At 42.7% G+C, this 20,207-nt stretch overlaps 1 protein-coding gene across 3 annotated transcripts in view; it reads left to right on the top strand.

Moving 5' to 3' along the window:
- The window catches only part of AREL1 (apoptosis resistant E3 ubiquitin protein ligase 1), a 42,227-nt gene extending 22,336 nt beyond the window's left edge, over positions 1-19,891 (top strand). The window contains exons 4-20 of one of the 3 annotated variants that reach the window (XM_025443930.3): positions 400-596; positions 1,892-2,129; positions 5,789-5,958; positions 6,199-6,379; positions 6,586-6,833; positions 8,548-8,625; positions 9,574-9,715; positions 9,846-9,967; positions 10,931-11,006; positions 11,760-11,869; positions 12,540-12,719; positions 12,893-13,018; positions 14,152-14,281; positions 14,369-14,427; positions 16,516-16,605; positions 17,004-17,179; positions 17,285-19,891. In XM_025443930.3, coding sequence (XP_025299715.1) covers positions 400-596; positions 1,892-2,129; positions 5,789-5,958; positions 6,199-6,379; positions 6,586-6,833; positions 8,548-8,625; positions 9,574-9,715; positions 9,846-9,967; positions 10,931-11,006; positions 11,760-11,869; positions 12,540-12,719; positions 12,893-13,018; positions 14,152-14,281; positions 14,369-14,427; positions 16,516-16,605; positions 17,004-17,179; positions 17,285-17,387 — 2,426 coding nt within the window. In that variant the 3' untranslated portion in view covers positions 17,388-19,891. Of the gene's footprint in view, positions 1-399; positions 627-1,891; positions 2,130-5,788; positions 5,959-6,198; positions 6,380-6,585; positions 6,834-8,547; positions 8,626-9,573; positions 9,716-9,845; positions 9,968-10,930; positions 11,007-11,759; positions 11,870-12,539; positions 12,720-12,892; positions 13,019-14,151; positions 14,282-14,368; positions 14,428-16,515; positions 16,606-17,003; positions 17,180-17,284 lie in introns of all 3 variants that reach the window. The other 2 variants (XM_025443929.3, XM_025443928.3) reach the window with 2 other exon arrangements.
- The last annotated feature ends 316 nt before the right edge of the window (positions 19,892-20,207 follow it).

Raw genomic sequence — 20,207 nt, 5'->3', positions numbered from 1 at the left:
TAAATAAATAAATAAGTAAATAAAATCTTAGAAGTTCTTCTCTTCACCTACACAGGTAGTGACCCAGTACAGTGTTTTTTATTTTTAAAGATTTTATTTATTTATTTCACACAAGGAGTGAGAGAGCACAAGCAGGGGGAGTGAGAGAGAGGGAGAAGCAGACTCCCTGCTGAGCAGAGAGCCAGATGTGGGGCTCAATCCCAGGACCCCGGGATCATGACATGAGCTGGAAGCAGACGCTTAACTGACTAAGCCACACAGGCGCCCTAGTACAGTGTTTCTTCAGAAGTCTTGTTCTCTCATCCTGACTTAATTTTTGAAAGATCACTGGCCTTTTCTACAATGAGAGGCTATAATGTGTAACTGGCAGGTGGTATGTGTGTTCTCTCGTTTACATAGGTGGGATCACAGTGTCTGTGGTTGCATTCTTCTTCACAATTAAGTTCCTCTTTGAGCTTGCCGCACGGGTTGTCAGCTTCCTCCAGAATGAGGACCGTGAGCGCAGAGGGGACCGGACGATTTATGACTACGTGCGGGGAAATTACCTGGATCCCCGGTCTTGCAAAGTCTCCTGGGATTGGAAGGACCCCTATGAGGTGGGCCACAGCATGGCCTTCCGAGTGCATGTAAGGGAATGTTTCTGTCTCCATACCCATTGGGTTTTCTTTCTTTCTTTCTTTCTTTCTTTCTTTCTTTCTTTCTTTCTTTCTTTCTTTCTTTCTTTCTTTCTTTCTTTCTTTCTTTTTTTTAAGATTTTTATTAATTTATTCATGAGAGACATGGGACGGGGGGGGTGGGTGGAGGGTTTGGCAGAGACACAGGCAGAGGGAGAAGCAGGCTCCATGTAGGGAGCCTGACGTGGGACTCGATTCCGGGTCTCCAGGATCAGGCCTTGGGCTGAAGGTGGCACTAAACTGCTGAGCCACCCAAGCTGCCCCCCATTGGGTTTTCAGAATCACTTGCTTTCCAGAGCCCTGTTCAGTCTGTTGGTAGTGCTGGCCTGAAATGTTAAAAACGTGTTTCCTTGTTTTTCAGCCATTCCCAAGGACCTGTTAATATGGCAATTCCCAGGCAATTGTTAATATCTGGAAGGGTCACAAATTTCTCTATTATTTTGGTTTAGTGGGTGTTTAACTCTGAAGGTGTATAAAGCTTAATGTTGCTTTTTCCAAATGAAAAGAATATTACCAAAAAGGATAGCTGTGATAGATTGGGGGTTGGCAAACTATGGCCTTAGGGGCCAAATCAGGCTCACCTCTTGTGTCTGTAAATACACTTTTATTAGAACACAGACACACCCATTCATCTTCCTGTGTTGCCTGTGGCTGCTTTTACACTTGAGTAGTTAACCACAGTTGAATTGAGTAGCTGTGTATAACCCACAAAGCCAAAATATCTACTTTGGCCCTTTACAGAACAGTTTGTTCCCAACCCCCATGACTTCACTGCAGCATTCTACTAGGCTGATGGCCTGAACTACCCCACCCCACCCCACCCCGCACCCTCTGCCAGCCCTGCCTGGTGCATTAGCTTGCACAGCGCCAAGTGGTGCCTACTAACTTACCTTCACATTTGGGGTTAACAGTGATAATATAATAATAAGGACTGGGTATACAGAGGAGGCAGCATTTGCGGCTCAGAAATGTCAAGTCAGAATGGATTCAGCAGTACATTTTATCCCCGTCTTGTGAACAAATTAAGAACTTGTTCATGATTTAATGTTTTCTCTGAGCTGTGCTGTTTCTCTCCGTGTCTGTGAGCAGGAGTGGAGGAACCAGTGGGTACCGGGATCTGCCAGCCGCCTCCTCCCTCCCCACACTCCCTTGAGTTAGGTGGGAAATGGTTTTCTCCTCCTGTTCCCTAATATGGGCCCCTCATCTCCTCACCGCAGTTGTTCTACAAGAACGGGCAGCCTTTCCCAGCACATAGGCCTGTGGGACTGAGAATTCACATCTCCCACGTTGAGCTGGCCGTGGAGATTCCAGTGACCCAGGAGGTCCTCCAGGAGCCCCGTTCCAATGTGGTCAAAGTGGCCTTCACCGTGCGCAGGGCAGGCCGTTACGAAATCTCAGTGAAGCTTGGTGGATTAAATGTGGCCTACAGTCCCTACTATAAGATTTTTCAGCCTGGTATGTTCCTTCTTTTTTGCCTCCCTTTCCCTATCCCTATCTTCCTTTATTTTTCTGCCTCGCTTTGTAACAATACACCTTTATTAAGATTTAATGCCCACACCACATAATTCACCCAGTTAAAATACACAGTTTCACGGCTTTAAAAACTCAGAGTTGCACAGCCAGCACCACAGTCAGTTTTAGAGCATTTTCGTCACCCCAAAAAGAAATCCTCTACCCGTTCACAATCACTCCGCATTTCCCCCAGACCTCCCCATCCCTAAGTAACCCTTTATCCATTCTGTAGATTGGCCTACTCCAGACATTTTATATAAGTGTAATCATAAAATATATGACCTTTCGTGACTACCTCTTTGACTTAGCATAGTGCTTTTAAGTTTTATTCATGCTATAGCATGAATCAGGACTTCATTTCTTTTTACTGCTAAATGACATTCTATTGTGTGGCTATACCACCTTTTATTTATCCATTTGTCAACTGATGGACATTTGGGGCTGTTTTTGCTTTTGGCTGCTGTGAATTCTTGTGTCCAAGTTTTTGTGTGGATATACGGTTTTATTTCTCTATGAGTAGAATTGTTGGGTCATCGGCCTAGTGATTTCTTAAGGGGTAAGGGTGCCAGGATAGATGAAAGGCAAATTCTTCTGATTTTTGAAATCTTTTCAAGTAAAAGCCCCTTACCCTAATTCCACCCTTGCCACCCATATGTGTGTTACTTCTCATGGCAGAGTGTCTGCCCGAGCTGCTGGTATCTAAGAATTGAGAACTCGGTCTCTACTTTTTTCCCCACTCATCTCCTTTATGCCAGATGATATATTATCTCCTTTATGCCAGATAATAGGTGCTCACTGACTTTGAAGCCTAAAGGTACAATCTCTGACTTCTAATTCTGCAGCAAATCTGTTCAGTGTATAAAGATCCTATCTGCTCTGTGTGCCCTGCCTTGGCTTCCTTTTAAGGGTGTCATTAAGTACTGGCCAGGTTGGTATCCACAGAAATGAGAGGACTTTGGGAACCTTTTGGAGTCAAATCATAAGAAGAGGGGTCTTAAGATTCATGTATCTTTGCTTGACTGGTCCTCAGTTTTCTTTTCTTACAGAGGAAGGCTGTGGACAGGATGGTTCCCAAGCCATCTCCTTCTCCATATACCCCTCCTCCTTTACTTCAGTGACTCACTCACAGACTCATTTCCACAGGAGTTATCATCACCCCACCTCCTTGCCACCAGTGGATAACAGGTCATATCCTTACAATATGTATCAGCCCCCCTTTTTTGTAAAGATTTTATTTTTTTATTAGAAAAAGAGCACAAGCAGGGGGAGCAGCAGAGCGGGAGGGAGAAGCAGGTTCCCCACTGAGCAGGGAGCCCGATGCAGGACTCGATCCCAGGACCCCGAGATTATATACTGAGCCACCCAGGCACCCAGCCCTTTTATGTTTAAATTAAAATTAAACTCTTCATTTTGAGATAATTATAGATTCTCCTGCAGTTGTAAGAAATAATACAGAGTGATCTGGTGTACCATTGACCCAATTTTCCCCAGTGGTAGTAGGACTTACAAAACTAAAGTACAATATCACAGCCAGGTAATTGACAGTGATACAGTCAGGGTCAACACATTTCCATCACCACAGGGATCCTTATGTTGCCTTTTTGTAGCCACATCCATTTTTCCTCCCACCTGTTTCTTAACCCCTGGCAGCCCACTAATCCCTTCTCCATTTCTGTAATTTTGTAGTTTCAAGAATGTTACATAATTGGAATTATATTTTACTCAGCATAATTCCCTAAAGATTTATCCAAGTTGTTGAGTGTATCAATAGTTGGTTTCTTTTTATTTCTGAGTGTCATTCATTCCACAGTGTGAATGTCCCATAGTTTAACCATTCACCAGATGAAGGACATTTGGATTGTTTTCAGTTTGGGGCTGTTATGAATAAACCTGTGAGAATTCATGAACAGGTTTTTGTGTAAACATGAGTTGTCATTACTTTGTTATAAATGCCCAGGAATGTAATTACTGGGTTGTATGGTAGTTACACACTTAGTATTTTTAAGAAACTGACAAACTCTTTTCTGGAGTGCCTGTGGCATTTTACATTCCTACCAGCAATGCACGAATGATCCAGTTTCTTCACATTCTTGCCAGCATTTGATATTGTCTCTGTTTTTTATTTTAGCCATTCTGTTAAGGGTGGGTAGTTTTAATCTGCATTTCCCTAATGGTTAATGATGCTGAACATCTTTTCCTGTGCTTATTTGCCATTTGTATATGCTCTTTGGTGAAATGTCTTCTGCCCATTTCCTAATTGGATTTTTTTTAAATATTGAGAATTCTTCATATATTCTACATACTTGTCCTCCGTTACATATGTAGTTTGCAATATGTTCTATCAATCTTTAGCTTTTCTTTTTATCCACTTTGCATAGTCTTTCACAAAGCAAAAGTTTTTAATTCTGATGAAGTCAGTTTTTAAATTTTTTCTTTTAAGGATTCACGCTTTAGGTATCTGAGAACTCTGACTAGTGTAGATCCCAAAGATTTCCTCCTGTGCTTTTTTCCCTAGAAGTTTTACATTTTATATATAAGGCCATGATCCATTTTGTTTGTTTTAAACTAGGCAAAGACCAAGTTGCCAAAAAAATTTTTCTTTTCTTTTTTTAGTTTAAATTCAATTTGCCAACATAGAGTATAACATCCAGCGTGCTCATCTCATGTGCCATGATCCATTTTTAGTTAATTTTTGTATACTGTGTCAAGATTTTTATTTTTTTATTTATTTGCTTATCGGTGTCTAGTTGTTCCAGCACAGTTTCTTGAAAAGACATTGCCCTTTCCCCTATTACATTGCCTTTTTTTGTACCTTTGTTAAAGATTGGTTAGTCATATTTGTAGGAGTCTGTTTCTAGGTTGTCTGTTCTGTTCCATTGATCTGTGGGTCTGTCCCTCCATCAGTACTACAGAATCCAGATTACTGTAGCTAGTATGGTAAATCCTGAAATTGGGTAAACTGACTCTTCTCGCTTTACTCTTTTTCAGGATTGTTTTCTGCTACTCTAGATCCTTTCTCTTTCCATACAAATTTTAGAACAGTATTTTCTGTAGCTACAAAGACTCTTCCTGAGATTTTGATAAGAATGGCATTAAACCTGTGTATTACTTGGGGAGGATTGACACCTCTACTGTGTTGAATCTGCTAGTTCGTAAACATGGTAACCTTTGACTTCACACTGGCCTCTTCATTTCTTTCATGTGCATTTTGTAGTTTTCAACATAGAAGTCTTGTGCGTGTGTCCTTAGATTTACAGCTAAGTGTTTCAGGGCTTTTTGTTTGATGGTTGTTTAGCACTTATTTCTGAGGCCTGCCTCACTTGTAGGTTCCCAGTGGTACTGTAGGCACTACGTAACTCTCAGTTCTGTTTCCTGTGAGTTTTCTCATTTTGTTTAGTGCAGCAATGGTTAGAAATTTGTGAAAATGAGCTCCCTGGTTCATTTGAATTAATCTTTTTCTTTTTTTCCCTCATCCTCTTAGTGGTGGCGCTTATCCCTAGGAATAGAGTGGGACCCAGCTCTCTGGGACTCACTGATTGAAGAGATCTTCATGCTCTGAAAAGCGCCCCCCCCTAAGGATGAGATTCCATTGTCTATTCCAGGAATGGTGGTTCCTTCCAAGACCAAAATAGTGTGCCATTTTTCTACTCTTGTGTTGACCTGTGGACAGCCACACACCCTTCAGATAGTGCCCCGAGATGAGTATGACAACCCTACCAACAATTCCGCTTCTTTGAGAGACGAGCACAATTACAGTTTGTCCATCCATGAGGTGAGCGGTTTCCTTTCCTCCTCCTTTTTCTGTCATTCTCATCCTCTCTGATCCACTTCCTTGCATCGCCACCCTGACTTCTGTGCTGTCTGCCCGTCCTTGTCTGGCCGTGCCCACCTCATTAGTAATTATGAGACTTGGACCAGCTTGTCCATAAGAAAATTCTATGTAAAGAGTAAATTGCCCTGCAGTAGAGAAAATCATAAATGTTCAGTGATGCTCTCTGTCTTCCTCCTATAGCTCGGCCCTCAAGAAGAAGAGAGCAGCAGTGTCTCATTCGAGAAGTCAGTGACATCCAACAGGCAGACCTGCCAGGTGTTCTTGCGACTCACCCTGCATTCTCGCGGCTGCTTCCATGCCTGCATTTCATACCAAAATCAGCCAATCAATAATGGTGAATTTGACATTATTGTCCTAAGTGGTGAGTTGAAAGAAAAGCTGTGATTTAGTTCCATTCCTAGGCCACTTATTCCTTGTGTGTCTGCACCCTTCTGACCAGCCTCACAAACATTTGCTATTTGAGCCAGAACTGGCTTTTAGAGTCCTACAGACTGAAGGTCTAGTGATAGGTCATTTCTCTTGTCCCCTGTCTCTGACTCTAAAACCTTATTCCTTGTTATACTTCAGAGAACGAGAAGAATATCGTTGAACGCAACGTGTCCACCTCAGGAGTGAGCATTTACTTTGAGGCTTATCTTTATAATGCCACCAACTGTACCAGCACACCTTGGCACCTCCCACCCATGCACATGAGCTCCTCCCAGCGCCGGCCTTCCACAGCCCTGGAGGAGGAAGATGAAGACTCACCCTCTGAGTGCCAGACCCCTGAGAAGGTGAAGAAACCCAAGAAGGTGTATTGCTACGTGTCACCAAAGGTTGGACCGCCCATTCTCTCTCTCTCTCTCTCTTTTTTTTTTTCAAATTTTATTTATTTATTAGAGTGAGAGAGAGGGTGTGAGCAGGGGGAGACACACAGGGAGAGGGAGGAGTAGGCTCCCCACTGAACAGGGAGACTGATGTGGGGCTTAATTCCAGGACCCTGGGAGCATGACCTGAGCCTTTGGCTAGAGGCTTACTGACTGAGCCACCCAGATGCCCTTGGCTCTCCCATTCTTATCTCAAAATCCCGCTGCCTGAATCTGCATATAATTGGCCATAGGTAGTAAAAGCTCAGAGTATTAGTGTGAGGGTCAGGGCAAGATCATTGACTTGTAGGCTTTCTGGAATACTGAGAGAGGCTACTTAAGATTGAGCATCAGAAGATGGTTCCCTCTTTTTTGTTGCACCTGTTTGGATTGGACTAAAAGAAAATTCTGTGTAGCAATTCCTTGTACCTTGTGCTTCAGAGCACCAGAGGCATTCTGCCCTTTGATTGCCCCTGGGAAGATTTTTCAAGGCATGGCTCTTAGAGTTTTAAAGAAAGCTACTTTTGACCGTTAAAAAATTTTCACTGGTAGAAAAATTACTGTTGGTTCCTTATGCTCTTTTGAAAGAGTTTGATCTTTCATCCTGTGCTTCATGAAACCACAATAAATGCATGTCAGTATCAGGCAAAAAGGATTGGAATAGAGAAATTTTGGCAGAGGCAAGGAGGTGAACTTCCCAAGGCCCCTGGGCTAAGAGGCACTTTGTTTTAGGAATTTTCTTTTTAATATTTGTATTTTGCTTATTCATTCAGATCACAGGAAAATAAGCTCTTCAAACATCCCATCACATCCCTTTAATCTCGTAACCAAAACAGTTGTAATTTTGTTCTACTTCAGACTTTGCTATGTGTGGTTTATCATTTAAAAATCTAGCCCTTCTGCCTACTTTGGACTAGGGGAATGGGAATGAGGGCCAAGGTGAGGTAGAGATGAAACAAGATTGACTATGAATTGATAACTGTTAAAGCTGGTGTTGGGTCATTATATCGTTTTCTCTTCTTTAGCATGTGTTTGAAAATTTCTTCATGAAGAGTTTTTTAAAAATCAAGGAAAAGTATGATTTATACATTTATGTAACAGTTTTTTTAGATTTAAAGTTATTGCTTTGCCTTTTCTTTTTTTAATATAATGGTATAAAGAGACCCTTCTGTATGCTTACCTATTTTTATGAACTTTTTTCTTTGAAACCATCCCACCACCTTTGCCCTCCCATCCCCCACCTGCCCTCCTGTGGCAGATCCTTGGTACCATCCTAATAGAGATAGAGCAGTGGGTGTAGGTCATTGGTATCCTGTATCCTTTGAGGAAGTTTGAGCAGCACCCAGCTGAGCAGGAGGAGATTTTGATTGCTTCTAGGTGAAATGTTTGCTCATAAAGTGCAAACCTGATCTCAGGCATTTAAAAATGGTAGTAAGACTTGAGTGTCAAGATTATCAAATGCCTCTCTGCAAAATTGCATTGTCAGAGTAATATCTTTAAGCTATTTTAAGATAAAATAGATATTATTGATTTGATGTTAGCAATACAGAATTATCCTCTTCATCCCTAGAGGGAAAAGGTAATGAGAAATGGAGGTTAGGAACTCTGTTTTTTTCAGTACAGTACCCACATAGACCCTTTTTATTTTATCATTCACTTCCTTTTCTGTGTGTTGGTCCTCTAGCAATTCTCAGTGAAGGAATTTTACCTGAAAATCATTCCCTGGCGCCTTTATACCTTCCGAGTGTGCCCAGGAACAAAAGTAAGTTGAACCTTCCATCTGGTTTGTGCTAAGCAGACTCCAACCCTGGGATGTTTCTACCTTTTCTTTTTTCCTCAAAGGGCCGTTGGTGTTTCTTGAAGTTCTTACTGTGACAGGGTTCATTGCCAAATACGGACAGAAAGGGTCATTTTCCCCCCACAGCATGGCATAGAGAATATAGAATTTCTAGAAGGACACATACCTACAGAAACAGGAATTAGTAGCAAGTCAGAATTTTTCCACAGTTATCTTTTGCCCCCGAGACTAAGTAAATGGAGAGAGTCTTGGCAGTTCTGGCTCCAGCTTGGTTTCCCAGTGTGCTGAAGCTTGCTCTTTTAGAATTAGCATTCTCTCTCTCTCTTTTTTTTTTTTTTTTAAGATGTTATTTATTTATTCATGAGAGACACAGAGAGAGAGGGGCAGAGACACAGACAGAAGGAGAAGCAGGCTCCATGCACGGAGCCCAACGTGGGACTCGATCCCGGGTCTCCAGGATCATGCTCTGAGCCAAAGGCAGACACTTAACTGCTGAGCCACCTAGGCGTCCCAGCATTCTCATATATTAAAAACATTTCTTCTAACTTTTCTGAGCTTTTGGAATCTCAGGGTGAGTCGCTTTCCTCCAGCCAGTCCGTCCAACCTCGTCAGGTAGTCATACGCTTGATATATCTTTACTGCCTTCACCCTTCCTATATTTTATGTTAGGAGATCTGTAATGTTGCCTGTGATCGTCGCTAAAGCCAGTCTCGGTGACTCAAATAATTTAAAATACAATTGGATTGTAGAGTACTGAAATGAAAAACAGGCGATATACTCCTAGGAGATAGTCTCTTAGAGAGAACAGGCTTAACTTGTTTATTGGTTGATACTGAAGGTTAGGGATATGGAAAGTTTTTGCTGGATTTGAGGGTTTTAAAGGTTAATGCCTTTTTTTTTTTTCTTTGTTAGTTTTCATACCTTGGCCCTGACCCTGTTCATAAGCTCCTCACCCTGGTGGTAGATGATGGCATTCAGCCGCCTGTGGAGCTCAGCTGTAAGGAGAGGAACATTCTAGCAGCCACTTTCATCCGCTCCCTCCATAAGAATATAGGTAAGATTGAACAGGGATTCTGACAGGGAAAGCAGCGACCCTACCCACCTGGGTGTCTGAAGGTGCAGAGTGGACTACACAGATGTCTTGGAATGAGGCTGTCATCATGATGGATCTTGTTGCTCCTTAGGAGGCTCTGAGACCTTTCAGGACAAGGTGAACTTTTTCCAGCGAGAGCTTCGGCAGGTACATATGAAAAGACCACATTCCAAAGTCACCCTGAAAGTCAGCAGACACACCTTGTTGGAATCGGTGCGTAAAGGTTAATTTCTGTCATCACTTGTCAGGGTTTTGGAACTAGAAACCCCTTTGGTGTTTGGTTATGTCCTGCAGGCCATCTTTTTTATGAAACCCAAATTTCTCTTCTCTCTAAACATATCTATTAAAGACTGCTCTTCTCTGTGTTTAATTATACTAAGTTTGGGGTAAATTTGTTCAAGACCTATTATTGAAGGGAGAGACTAGTGGACACCGTGGCTTTACAATCTTTACTGAACTAGTTCCTGAACCATCTCATAGAACTTCTGTGTAGGGAAGGTAGAAGTAGTTGGTACAGAAGAACATTGTTGTTCTTGAATTCCTGAAAGAGAAGAGCTCTTGTTGGGTTAAGAGGAAATGATTTTTGTTGTCACTCTGGTCTGAGGGAAAAGGAACACCTGATGTGTGTCTGTCTCCACTGCGCAGACACTGGCATAGTTGTTGCATTCCTCAAGAATGAGAAGGTTTGGTCCCTGTCCAGAAAGTGTTTGTGATGTTTGGCTCTGGTAGGTGTGACTGGAAACCCCTTTTCTCAGCCACATTCTCTGTGTCTGAACATAGCCTTGTGGGTAAAGAGTTCCAGTGGACACTGTACTTGACTAAAAACCAGGACTCCTTGGTTCTCTTGCTGACAGCTTACTAATTTGAGTCCTTTTATTTCTTTATGCAAGAGTTTTCTCATTAATAAAATGAGCATAAAAAAAAAAAGCTTCAACTGCTCAACAAAGCAATGGTACAAAGATGAATTAGATTGTTTTTTAAAATCTTAAATTTCTTCTGGAGATATGTGCACTTTAAATATGAAATGAGATGGTTAAAGTTTATTTATGAGGACTGCATCTCCTCCAAGTACTAATTGTTAAAGGGACAGAGGCAATATTCTTGTGTTTTTCCTTTTAACACCCAAGAGTTGCCAGCCAGTCTCCTGACAGTTTCCTTCCCTTCACTGCTTTTCAGTCTCTGAAAGCCACTCGGAATTTCTCAATCTCAGATTGGAGCAAGAACTTTGAAGTGGTTTTCCAAGATGAAGAAGGTCAGTTTTTAAAGTTCATGTTCATTTTCTTTAACAATCTTCCCCACTCCTCCCCCCGCCCCATTACTTGCTCTCTGCAAATAAAAAAAAATATCCCCCTACTCCCACCTCTGCCCCTGTGCCAGTTTATTTTTCTAAAGGAAAAAGAAGTCATGAGTCAAAACAGAAAAGGTGGTATTGACAGGCAGGTGGCTTGGTGGAGCTTGTAGAGCACAGACAAAGGGACTGGGAGGGCAGGTTCTAAGAGTGGACCAGAAGGGAAAGTGACCTTTATAGAACAAAAGAAATGTCCATTTCGTGGGACATCTGAGCTCCTGTTTCCATACTAAGGGGCATTAACTTAGTGAATAGAATATCTTGAATCCTTTAATTCTACAGAATTAAAAAAAAAAAAAAGCGCCACAGTTTAGGTGGGTTGGAATGGGGAAACACTAATGTAGTGGAATGGAAGGAAGGTGGAACGTGTTGAACGATGAATAGACAGACACAAGCAATAAAAGGTGGTAAGCTAGAGTTGCTTTTTAAAAAATATTTATTTATTTAGAGAGCGCAAGAGCGTGCACGTTTGCCAGCAGGGGGAGGGGCAGAGAGAGAGGGAGAAAATCCCAAGCAGACTCCCTGCTGAGTGCAGAGCCCATCTCAGGGCTCAATCTCATGACCCTGAGATCATGACCTGAGCCAAAATCGAGTCAACTGCTTAACCCACTGAGCAACCTAAGCGCCCCCACTTTTTATTTTTATTATACTTTTCAGCTCTAGACTGGGGAGGACCTCGCCGAGAATGGTTTGAGCTAATCTGCAAAGCACTGTTTGATACCACCAATCAGCTGTTCACTCGATTCAGTGACAACAACCAAGCATTAGTGAGTTTGTGACTTCTCCATGAGTGGGTGGAAAAATGCCAATTGTGTTATAGTGGATAGTGTAAGAAGGGTTTGAGATCATGAAAGTGTCCTAGGAATTTGACAACCTGTGTCTTGTTCTTAACTTTGATATTTACAATATGAACCCAAATTAGATTGCCTCCCTCTTTTTTGCCTTTATTATTTCATCTGTAAAGTGAGAAAATGCAGACAGATGAGTATTTGACTAAAAAGTAGTATAGTACAATGACTATTCTAATTATTGTTATAAATGATTAAGCCATTTTCTCAAAACGTACCTAAGGCATTGAATTCTGTACTAGATCTTTGAATAGGCAGAGGTATCAGGAGTAGAGAAGTAGACTTTGTTTGAAAGAAGTTCTGGTTTAGGGGAAAGGCAGCACATCATCCACTGGTTGACTTCCATACTCAGCCAGGGACCACAAACTTAATGGAAGATTCTTCCACTTACTGTAAGTCCATCTTTGCCCTCTATCATCCAGTCACTCTAAATTATTCATGGTAGCTACCAAACAACTAATACCATTTAGATGACTTTTTGATTCTAACACTGAAATTCTTGTTCCCTTGGGATGGAGTTGGTGGGGAGGGTCTTTCCAGAACTAAGCTTGAAGAAAAATGACCCAGAGCCTTTTAATCTCTTTGACAGGTACATCCCAACCCTAATCGCCCTGCTCATCTACGCTTAAAAATGTATGAGTTTGCAGGGCGGCTGGTGGGCAAGTGTCTCTATGAGTCCTCTCTAGGAGGAGCCTATAAGCAATTGGTCCGGGCTCGCTTCACCCGCTCTTTCTTGGCTCAAATCATAGGACTACGTATGCATTACAAGGTAAAGTCTTAGGTATACATTTTTTAACTAAGGCCCCTAGCCATTAATTCTGGAATCCCTCTGCTCTGAACTTATTGTTCTTAAGGTTGAAGGGGTAAGTGGTTCCAAACAGTTACAGATTTCATTTCTGGGTAAGATTAGTCATGTTCTGTTCTGTCTTTCTGTCTTCCCAGTACTTTGAAACAGATGACCCAGAATTCTACAAATCTAAAGTTTGCTTCATCCTCAATAATGACATGAGTGAGATGGAGCTGGTCTTTGCAGAAGAGAAATATAACAAATCAGGTCAACTGGATAAGGTGAGAAAGAGAACCAAAGCCTCTGGGTCCCATGGTTTCCAGCCTCCTCTAGAGTAGGGCTACCTCCTAGAGCTTTCAGCAGTGGTGGAAACGTTCTCTATCAGTGCTGTCTTTGAACACCCAAAATGTGCCAAGTTATTCACCAAGTAACTGAATTTTCCACTTTATTTTATTCTCATTAAATGTAAATAGGCTCGTGGGACTAGTGGCAACCATATCAGGACCTGGCATCCCACAGCTTGATGATCTTGGTCCATATGATGGAGCAAAAGACACATGTACTCATATATCCCACCCATTCCTACTTTCCAGTAGAAAAAGAACTGAGTAATAATCAAGTGTCACTGCACAAGCAGCTTTGGGAGGGACAGTAATGTCTTTCTCAATTTCCAGAGTCGTGATGTATGTAACTCCTATTTTAACACTGTGCCTGTATATTTTTCAGCTTCCTTACTAGAAAATTCGTGGCCAAAACATTTCTTTTTTTAATTTAATTTAACTAAAAAAAATTTTTTTAATTAGAATTGTTTTTTGGCCAAAAACATTTCTGATGCAAATTTGGTTGTTTATGTTAAGTAGTATTAGATAATAATTATGACAGTAAAGTTGCAGTAATATACAGTTGAAAGTAAAATAGCAAGGACTAAAAAATTATGATTACTGAATCTGTTGTACTGATAATCACATGGCCTCTGTGAACACATTGGGAAGATTAAGGAATATTTGTTCCCATTCTAGAATTTCTGAAATCTAAAAACACTTCTTCATTACTTGTCTGGCCTTACTCATTTTCAAATAAGTAGGCTCAGGGGTTTAAGAGAAGTCACTAGGGCCTTAATTTTGGATCATAGAGACGTTAGCATATTGCTAACAAGGATCCATGATATCTTCCAATTATATCACCATATCAGAGAAGACTCACTCTGATACCCTAGTCGCCAGTGGGATAGGCAACAGTGGTAGGATTGCTGGAGCTTAGTAACTATATAAAACTAGATGTGTTGAGAGGTTGAACATGCAGCAGAAACTCATGGCTAGCTGTGTTTACAAGACGTAAACACAGGACTGGGTAGGTGTCATCTGATAACTCCCATCCACAGCCTCCCCCATCTGTCTTTTGCCTCTTCTTTCAGGTTGTAGAACTCATGACAGGTGGAGCTCAAACCCCAGTCACCAATGCAAATAAAATTTTCTATTTAAATCTATTGGCCCAATATCGGCTGGCCAGTCAAGTGAAAGAGGAGGTGGAACACTTCCTAAAAGGTAAGAACCTGTCTACTCTTGGCCTTGAGATAAAAACCTCTGTATCCATGGTGTGGATGTGGCTTTAACTTGGCTACTTTGTTTCAGGCCTGAATGAGTTGGTTCCTGAGAACCTCTTGGCTATTTTTGATGAAAACGAGCTTGAGGTAAGTGCTTATAATTATAGACCCCCACTCTTGAGTCTCTGAATGTGCTCATAGGAACCAGGTTGTTACATCTTCTGTTGTGAGATGTGGTGGGAAAGTCCTTTATGGAAGAATTGGTTTCGCTTTTGTCACTCTTCCATGCATTGACCCTTTCTCTTGCTTTCAAAACATTAGAATATGAAAATTAGAAACCAAATAACTAATTCTTTTTGAAGAGTAATAATTAATAGTTGTTTATTCAAGTATTATTGATACTGGTTGAATAGTAAAGAACATTAGTATTGTGTACAGACCTTGTAAATCCTATGACATTTAAAGATTTAAGGGAATAGTAGAATTTATTTATTCAGGGGCTATTTATTAAGTATTTCCTGTAAGACATGGATGTTTGAAGCAGTTGGGGAGCTAGCAATGAATAGGACAGAGTCTCTGCCCTCATGGAACTACATTTCAGGGAAGGAGGCAAACCAAAAGATGTGACATATTTCAAAGTTTTGGGCTACAACACTATACAGTTAATATCTTCTTATCACAGATCCTGTAACAACCAAAAAATGGACAAAAAATGGTGAATACCATTCTATAATTATCAAAAATTGAAGTTGTGGGCAAAAAATAAAATAAGTTGGTCATTTATCTGTTGCTCACAAATGAAACATACAAGGCAATTTCCCACAGCCTTTATGAAGAGTGTGTTTTTGCAAACTCTTTCCTGTAAGGAAGAGATTCTTCTTCAAAAATGAGAAAAAAATAATTTCACATGGTCTTGTGCAATGTTTATTCATATTAACTGAATTGGCCTCGAGAACAAGAATCAAAGTTGTATGTGATTTTCATCACATTTATACTTTGAGACATGAAATTCAAACAAAATGAATGCTCCATCTCAGAGCCTACAGTTTCCTAAAGACCTCTCATCTAGTGCTGTTATTTTTTTGGGCTGAGGAATAGGTACTGGTGCATTTTTTATCAGAAAGCATAACATTTGTAACAGTTTGTAAAAGTGAGTAGGAAGGGGAGGACACAGTCTCTTAGGGTCATTCCATGCCCCATTCTTACTCATTAGCTTAAGCAGGTTCTTTTTGAAGGAGCTAAAGCTCCTCAGGCTTAATGTGGACTTTTCTTGTCTCTTGATGAGGACATACCATTCTTTATAGCTATTGAAGGAGTACTCGCAGTCTACTAAGTCACATGCAGGATCCAAACCAAATTAGGACACCAGCAAAATGTTCAGGCCTCTGATAATAATTAATGTTCTCATTTTTTGGTATACTTTTTGATTTATCTGATCAAGTAGAGGCAGGGCTGAAGGGAAGGTGGTAAAAGTTCAGTCCACAAAAGAAGGATGGATCCTGAGAAACAGGAAAGGCCATCTGACAAATTTAAAAATGGAGCTGGGGGTTTTCATCAGCGGAAGGGGCCTGCCTTCCTGGTATTCCCAGGCTGCGTTCAGGGCAGAATCAGGAAATACTTGGTTTTCTTTTTTCCTTTTTTTTTTTTTTTGTCTTTTGTTTCAGTTCAAAATAATCTACAACAGTAATTCTTTTTTTTTTTTTAAATACTTATTTTAGAGAAAGAGCACATGTGCATGAGCAGAGGGAGAGGCAGAGGGAGAGAAGCAGACTTCCCACTGAGCATGGAGCCTGACACGGTGCTCAGTCTCATGACCCTGAGGTCATGACCTGAACTGAAATCAAGTGTCAGACACTAAACACACTGAGCCACCCAGGTGCCCCCACCACACTGCAGTAGTTCTCAATTAGGGATACATGTCGGTAACAGGAGACTTTTTCAAAATACACAAGTTCCCAACACATTCCTGGAGATTTTGATTGAATAGGTCTAGGGTGAGGCCATGGGCATCTATTTTTTTTAAAAGCTGTGTGATTTTTTTACCACACTGGTTAGAAACTGTTGGCCTATTATAATTTTCCTAAAGCAGAGTTCTGGCATTATGATCTTACCTCATGGTCTTTTTCTTGGTCCTTCCTTTATTCCATATTCTGCATGTTAACACAGGCAATTTTGACCTTATATTGAGTGTGTGTCCTCCAAGTGTCCTAGTAACACCTGAACTATCTTCTCCAGCTGCTGATGTGTGGGACTGGGGACATCAGTGTGTCTGACTTCAAAGCCCACGCAGTGGTTGTTGGCGGCTCCTGGCATTTCAGAGAAAAGGTAAGTGGGCCACACTTCTTTTCATTGGATCTGTGCCGTGTCGCAAGGAAAACCTTTCAGAAGAGAAATGCTGAGGAGTCAGAGAGGCAGATAGGTCAACTGGGGGGAAAATGGTATGCAAGGGAAAGACAGGTGGTTGTCTAAGCCAAAGGGACCCCTGGTCCCTAAGGGCTGTGGAGCCAGTTGCCATGGGAATGGTACATTGGCAAGGCAAAGAAATAGCACCAGCCAACCAGAGACTGCCCTGCTGATGATTTGATCGTATAAATTCCTGAAGAAGTTATTGACTCTCCCCATTGCTACCCATGTTTCCCACTGCAGGGCATCCTCTTCTTTTCCCATGGTCAAGTCCTAGGCTGTACCCTGAGTGTGACCCCACCTTGTGCTCTCCCTGCCAGGTCATGAGGTGGTTCTGGACTGTGGTTTCCAGCCTGACCCAGGAGGAGTTGGCTCGGCTACTCCAGTTCACAACAGGCTCCTCTCAGCTACCACCCGGAGGTTTTGCCGCCCTCTGCCCCTCATTCCAGATTATTGCCGCTCCTACCCACAGCACTCTCCCGACTGCACACACATGGTAGGTACCAGACTGTTTAGGGCACACTCTGACTGGGGAAGGTCCCCCAGCCCTGGCCAGTGTTTCTGGTGGTTGAGTGAATCACTTCTCTCCTTGCCCTTCCAGTTTTAACCAGCTGTGCCTCCCCACATATGACTCGTATGAAGAGGTGCACCGGATGCTGCAGCTGGCCATCAGTGAGGGCTGCGAGGGCTTTGGCATGCTCTGACCACTCTCCTGCCGCCCACCTGGCCCCCGTGCTTCCTGGAACACCTGGGTGCACATAACACCGTGACAACCACCGACCCTAACACACACATAACATCAGCCAGAAGCTGCTGCATGCGCCCCAGTGTCTGAAGTATTGGGTCACCTATGAGCTGGGTCGTTCCCTCGCTGCCTCTGGCACATCTCCCCCACAGGCCACTTTGGCATGGTATGGAATCTGTACTGCTCATTCATGAGGAGAGGACCACGGTGCTTCACTTCACCTGGTTTTCAGAAGATCTCAGGAGCAGGAGCTGCTTCAATAGCTAAGGGAGATTGCAAAGGGGCCCGGCTTTCTTAGAAGGCTGGGGTGGCCTTGCTCAGCTTCCTATGCTGATGCCCTTGAGAGGTCCCCTCTGCAGCCCTTGCTACTTGCCCTACAGGCACATGAGTCCTTCCTGTATGCGGGGCAATCGCCTCTTCTCACCAGGAGTCAGGAGGAGCACAGATAGGAAGTGGCCTACATGAGCAATCTTCAGTTTTGTCCTCCTGCACCATAGCAGGCTCAGGCCATGGTGCCAGACTACCTCTAATGGAGACTGATGGCACAAAAGGACCTTTTCTTGTGGTGTCAAAACTGGAAAAGGAGCGTTTTCCCTGAAGGCATTTCTGGAAATGATCATTAATCCATAAAAACTCTAAGCTTTTTTCTTGAATTTGAGCCAGTGAGAAAAACAGACCCAAGAATGTGAAAGATAACTGGACTATAGCTTCCAGTGCTGAAAATGATTTTCCTCTAGGGCAAGGAGCATGTGTAGGCATCTGGCTGGCTTGCAGACTACTGATGTTTGTTCCTGGGTTTGTTCTGTACGCTCAGGTGTGGCTGGTCCTGGCCACTTAACTCCCAACTTATGCAGTCTGCTGAGAGGTAGGGATTCTTCAGCTTTCTACAAAAGAAAATTTAATAGCAGAGGATTTGGACAGAAGTATAGCATGCTAACAATCCCTGATTCTTTGCTTGCTATTCTCTGGCAGCAGCACTGTGGCAAGGGAAAAGGGACCAGTGGTTGAAGTGCTTAATCACAAGTCCACGGGGTCAGGGCCCTGAGAATGTATGTAGAGAAGCTGTGTCAGACAATAATACCCACCTGTCCATGACTTCCTTTACTCTGTAAGTTGCCAGCAAAGAGTCCCTGTGAAGGGAAGACAATTAGTAGGTTCACTATTGTATGGAGATTGAAGAGAACCTGCATCTGTCTTTTGGAAAATCCCACCATCCTTTTTCATTACAATTTGACTGCAGACATTTTCAAGACTCGGAATCTCATCAACTTTCCACATTTCTGTTTTTTAAGAAGGCTTTGCTGCGAGCTACCATTCTCAACGGGGCATTCAACTCTGAGAATATTACAAGCCATCTTTACTGCCAAAACCAGCAAGTCCACAGAGTCCAGAGATGAGGCAGCACTTGTGGCAATGCCTCGGCCTCCTGGAAGCATGTCTGAGCCCTCCCGTTCCCAGGGACCATGAGGAACAAGCCCTCCTGAGCTGCTCGAGTTGCTGCCTGACCTCACCCCTTTGCAGTTGTCATTTGTCCTTCTTGGCATGGGTGCTGACCTCACTCATTCTTGGGGGCCAGGATCCAGCATCAGGGCCTCAACACCTGAGCCAGGGTCCTCCATGCCACATGGTCACTGCTCTCCTCAGGGACCAGGACAAGGTGCTGCTGCTTGCCCCCGTGTTTTTCCATGGGACATCTACAGGCAAGTTTCGTCATCACCCTGGGAAACATGACAATGCCCCTCGGGCCTAGAGAGGGGTTTCCAGCTAGGGGCATGTGGGCTGGTTCTACTTTCTTTGGCAGTTGTTCCTCTTCTGGATTCTGCATTCTCCTCTCCAGCGGCCCTCCAGAGACTGATGCTGGAGCTCGATTTGATTTTCTTGGCTAGATCTGTCCTTTTCAGCTCTAGTCGGAGCACTTTTCAGAGCATCCTGGGTGCCACTGCAGCCCAGCTGTGGCAGCCTGCAGCCCCGTGGTTGGTCCTTAGCCCCAGGGTCTCTATTTAACAAAACCCTTTGGTACTGTTGTGGTTTTCTATTCCTCCACTGCACTCTGTCTCCTAAGTCTGTTCCAAAGTATCTTTGCTCTGTTTGGCCTTTTCTTTTACCTTTTTTTTCTAATCCTGCTTTGGTACTTGCCAGTATGAGGAAAAGGTACAACTCCTCAGAGAGAAGAAAGAATATCTATTACTTCTCCGGCAGTTGTTAATTTCACGTTTCTTACTTCAGCCAGTTTAATTTTATTTATGCTCCTGTGGCCCAGGTACTTGGGGCCAGCCAAACTTTAGCCTGGCCTTTTAGTGTCTTTGAAGGAGACCAAGCACCAAGTGAACACTAAGGAGAGCATCAGCGTGTTTTCTAGAGACCAAGCCCTGCTGCAAATCCATCAGGCCAGGCAAAGGGGCCAGACAGTTGCAGTGATAGTGTAAATATTTTGTATAGTAAATAAATAAATATTGAAAAGGACTAAGGAGCAAGTGACTTCTGTAAGTGGCGATTCAGAGCTCAGACTGGAGGTGGAGGAGGAAAAGAAAGATTTAGAAATGTTTTCACATTTCCCCAGGAATTTCTTCAAGAGCCATGAGCTCAGAGTAGAAGGTACCTACAGAGCCCTGGCCTGTCCCAAGTCCTGCAGTTTCACCCTCCACTGAATGCTGTTCATGCCAGGCAGGCCCATGGTGCAGGACAAATGCTTATGCTCAGCTCATGAAGAAGAAACCAGTTTGTAAAAGCTGAGGATATCTGTTCTCATCTGTCTTTTAAATGTTCATTTGTTGTTTTA

The sequence above is a fragment of the Canis lupus genome, chromosome 8 (assembly GCF_003254725.2).
Source record: "Canis lupus dingo isolate Sandy chromosome 8, ASM325472v2, whole genome shotgun sequence".
Classification (NCBI taxonomy): Eukaryota; Metazoa; Chordata; class Mammalia; order Carnivora; family Canidae; genus Canis; species Canis lupus.
Note: the sequence above shows the minus strand (reverse complement) of the source record. Positions and strands in the feature narration are given on the sequence as shown.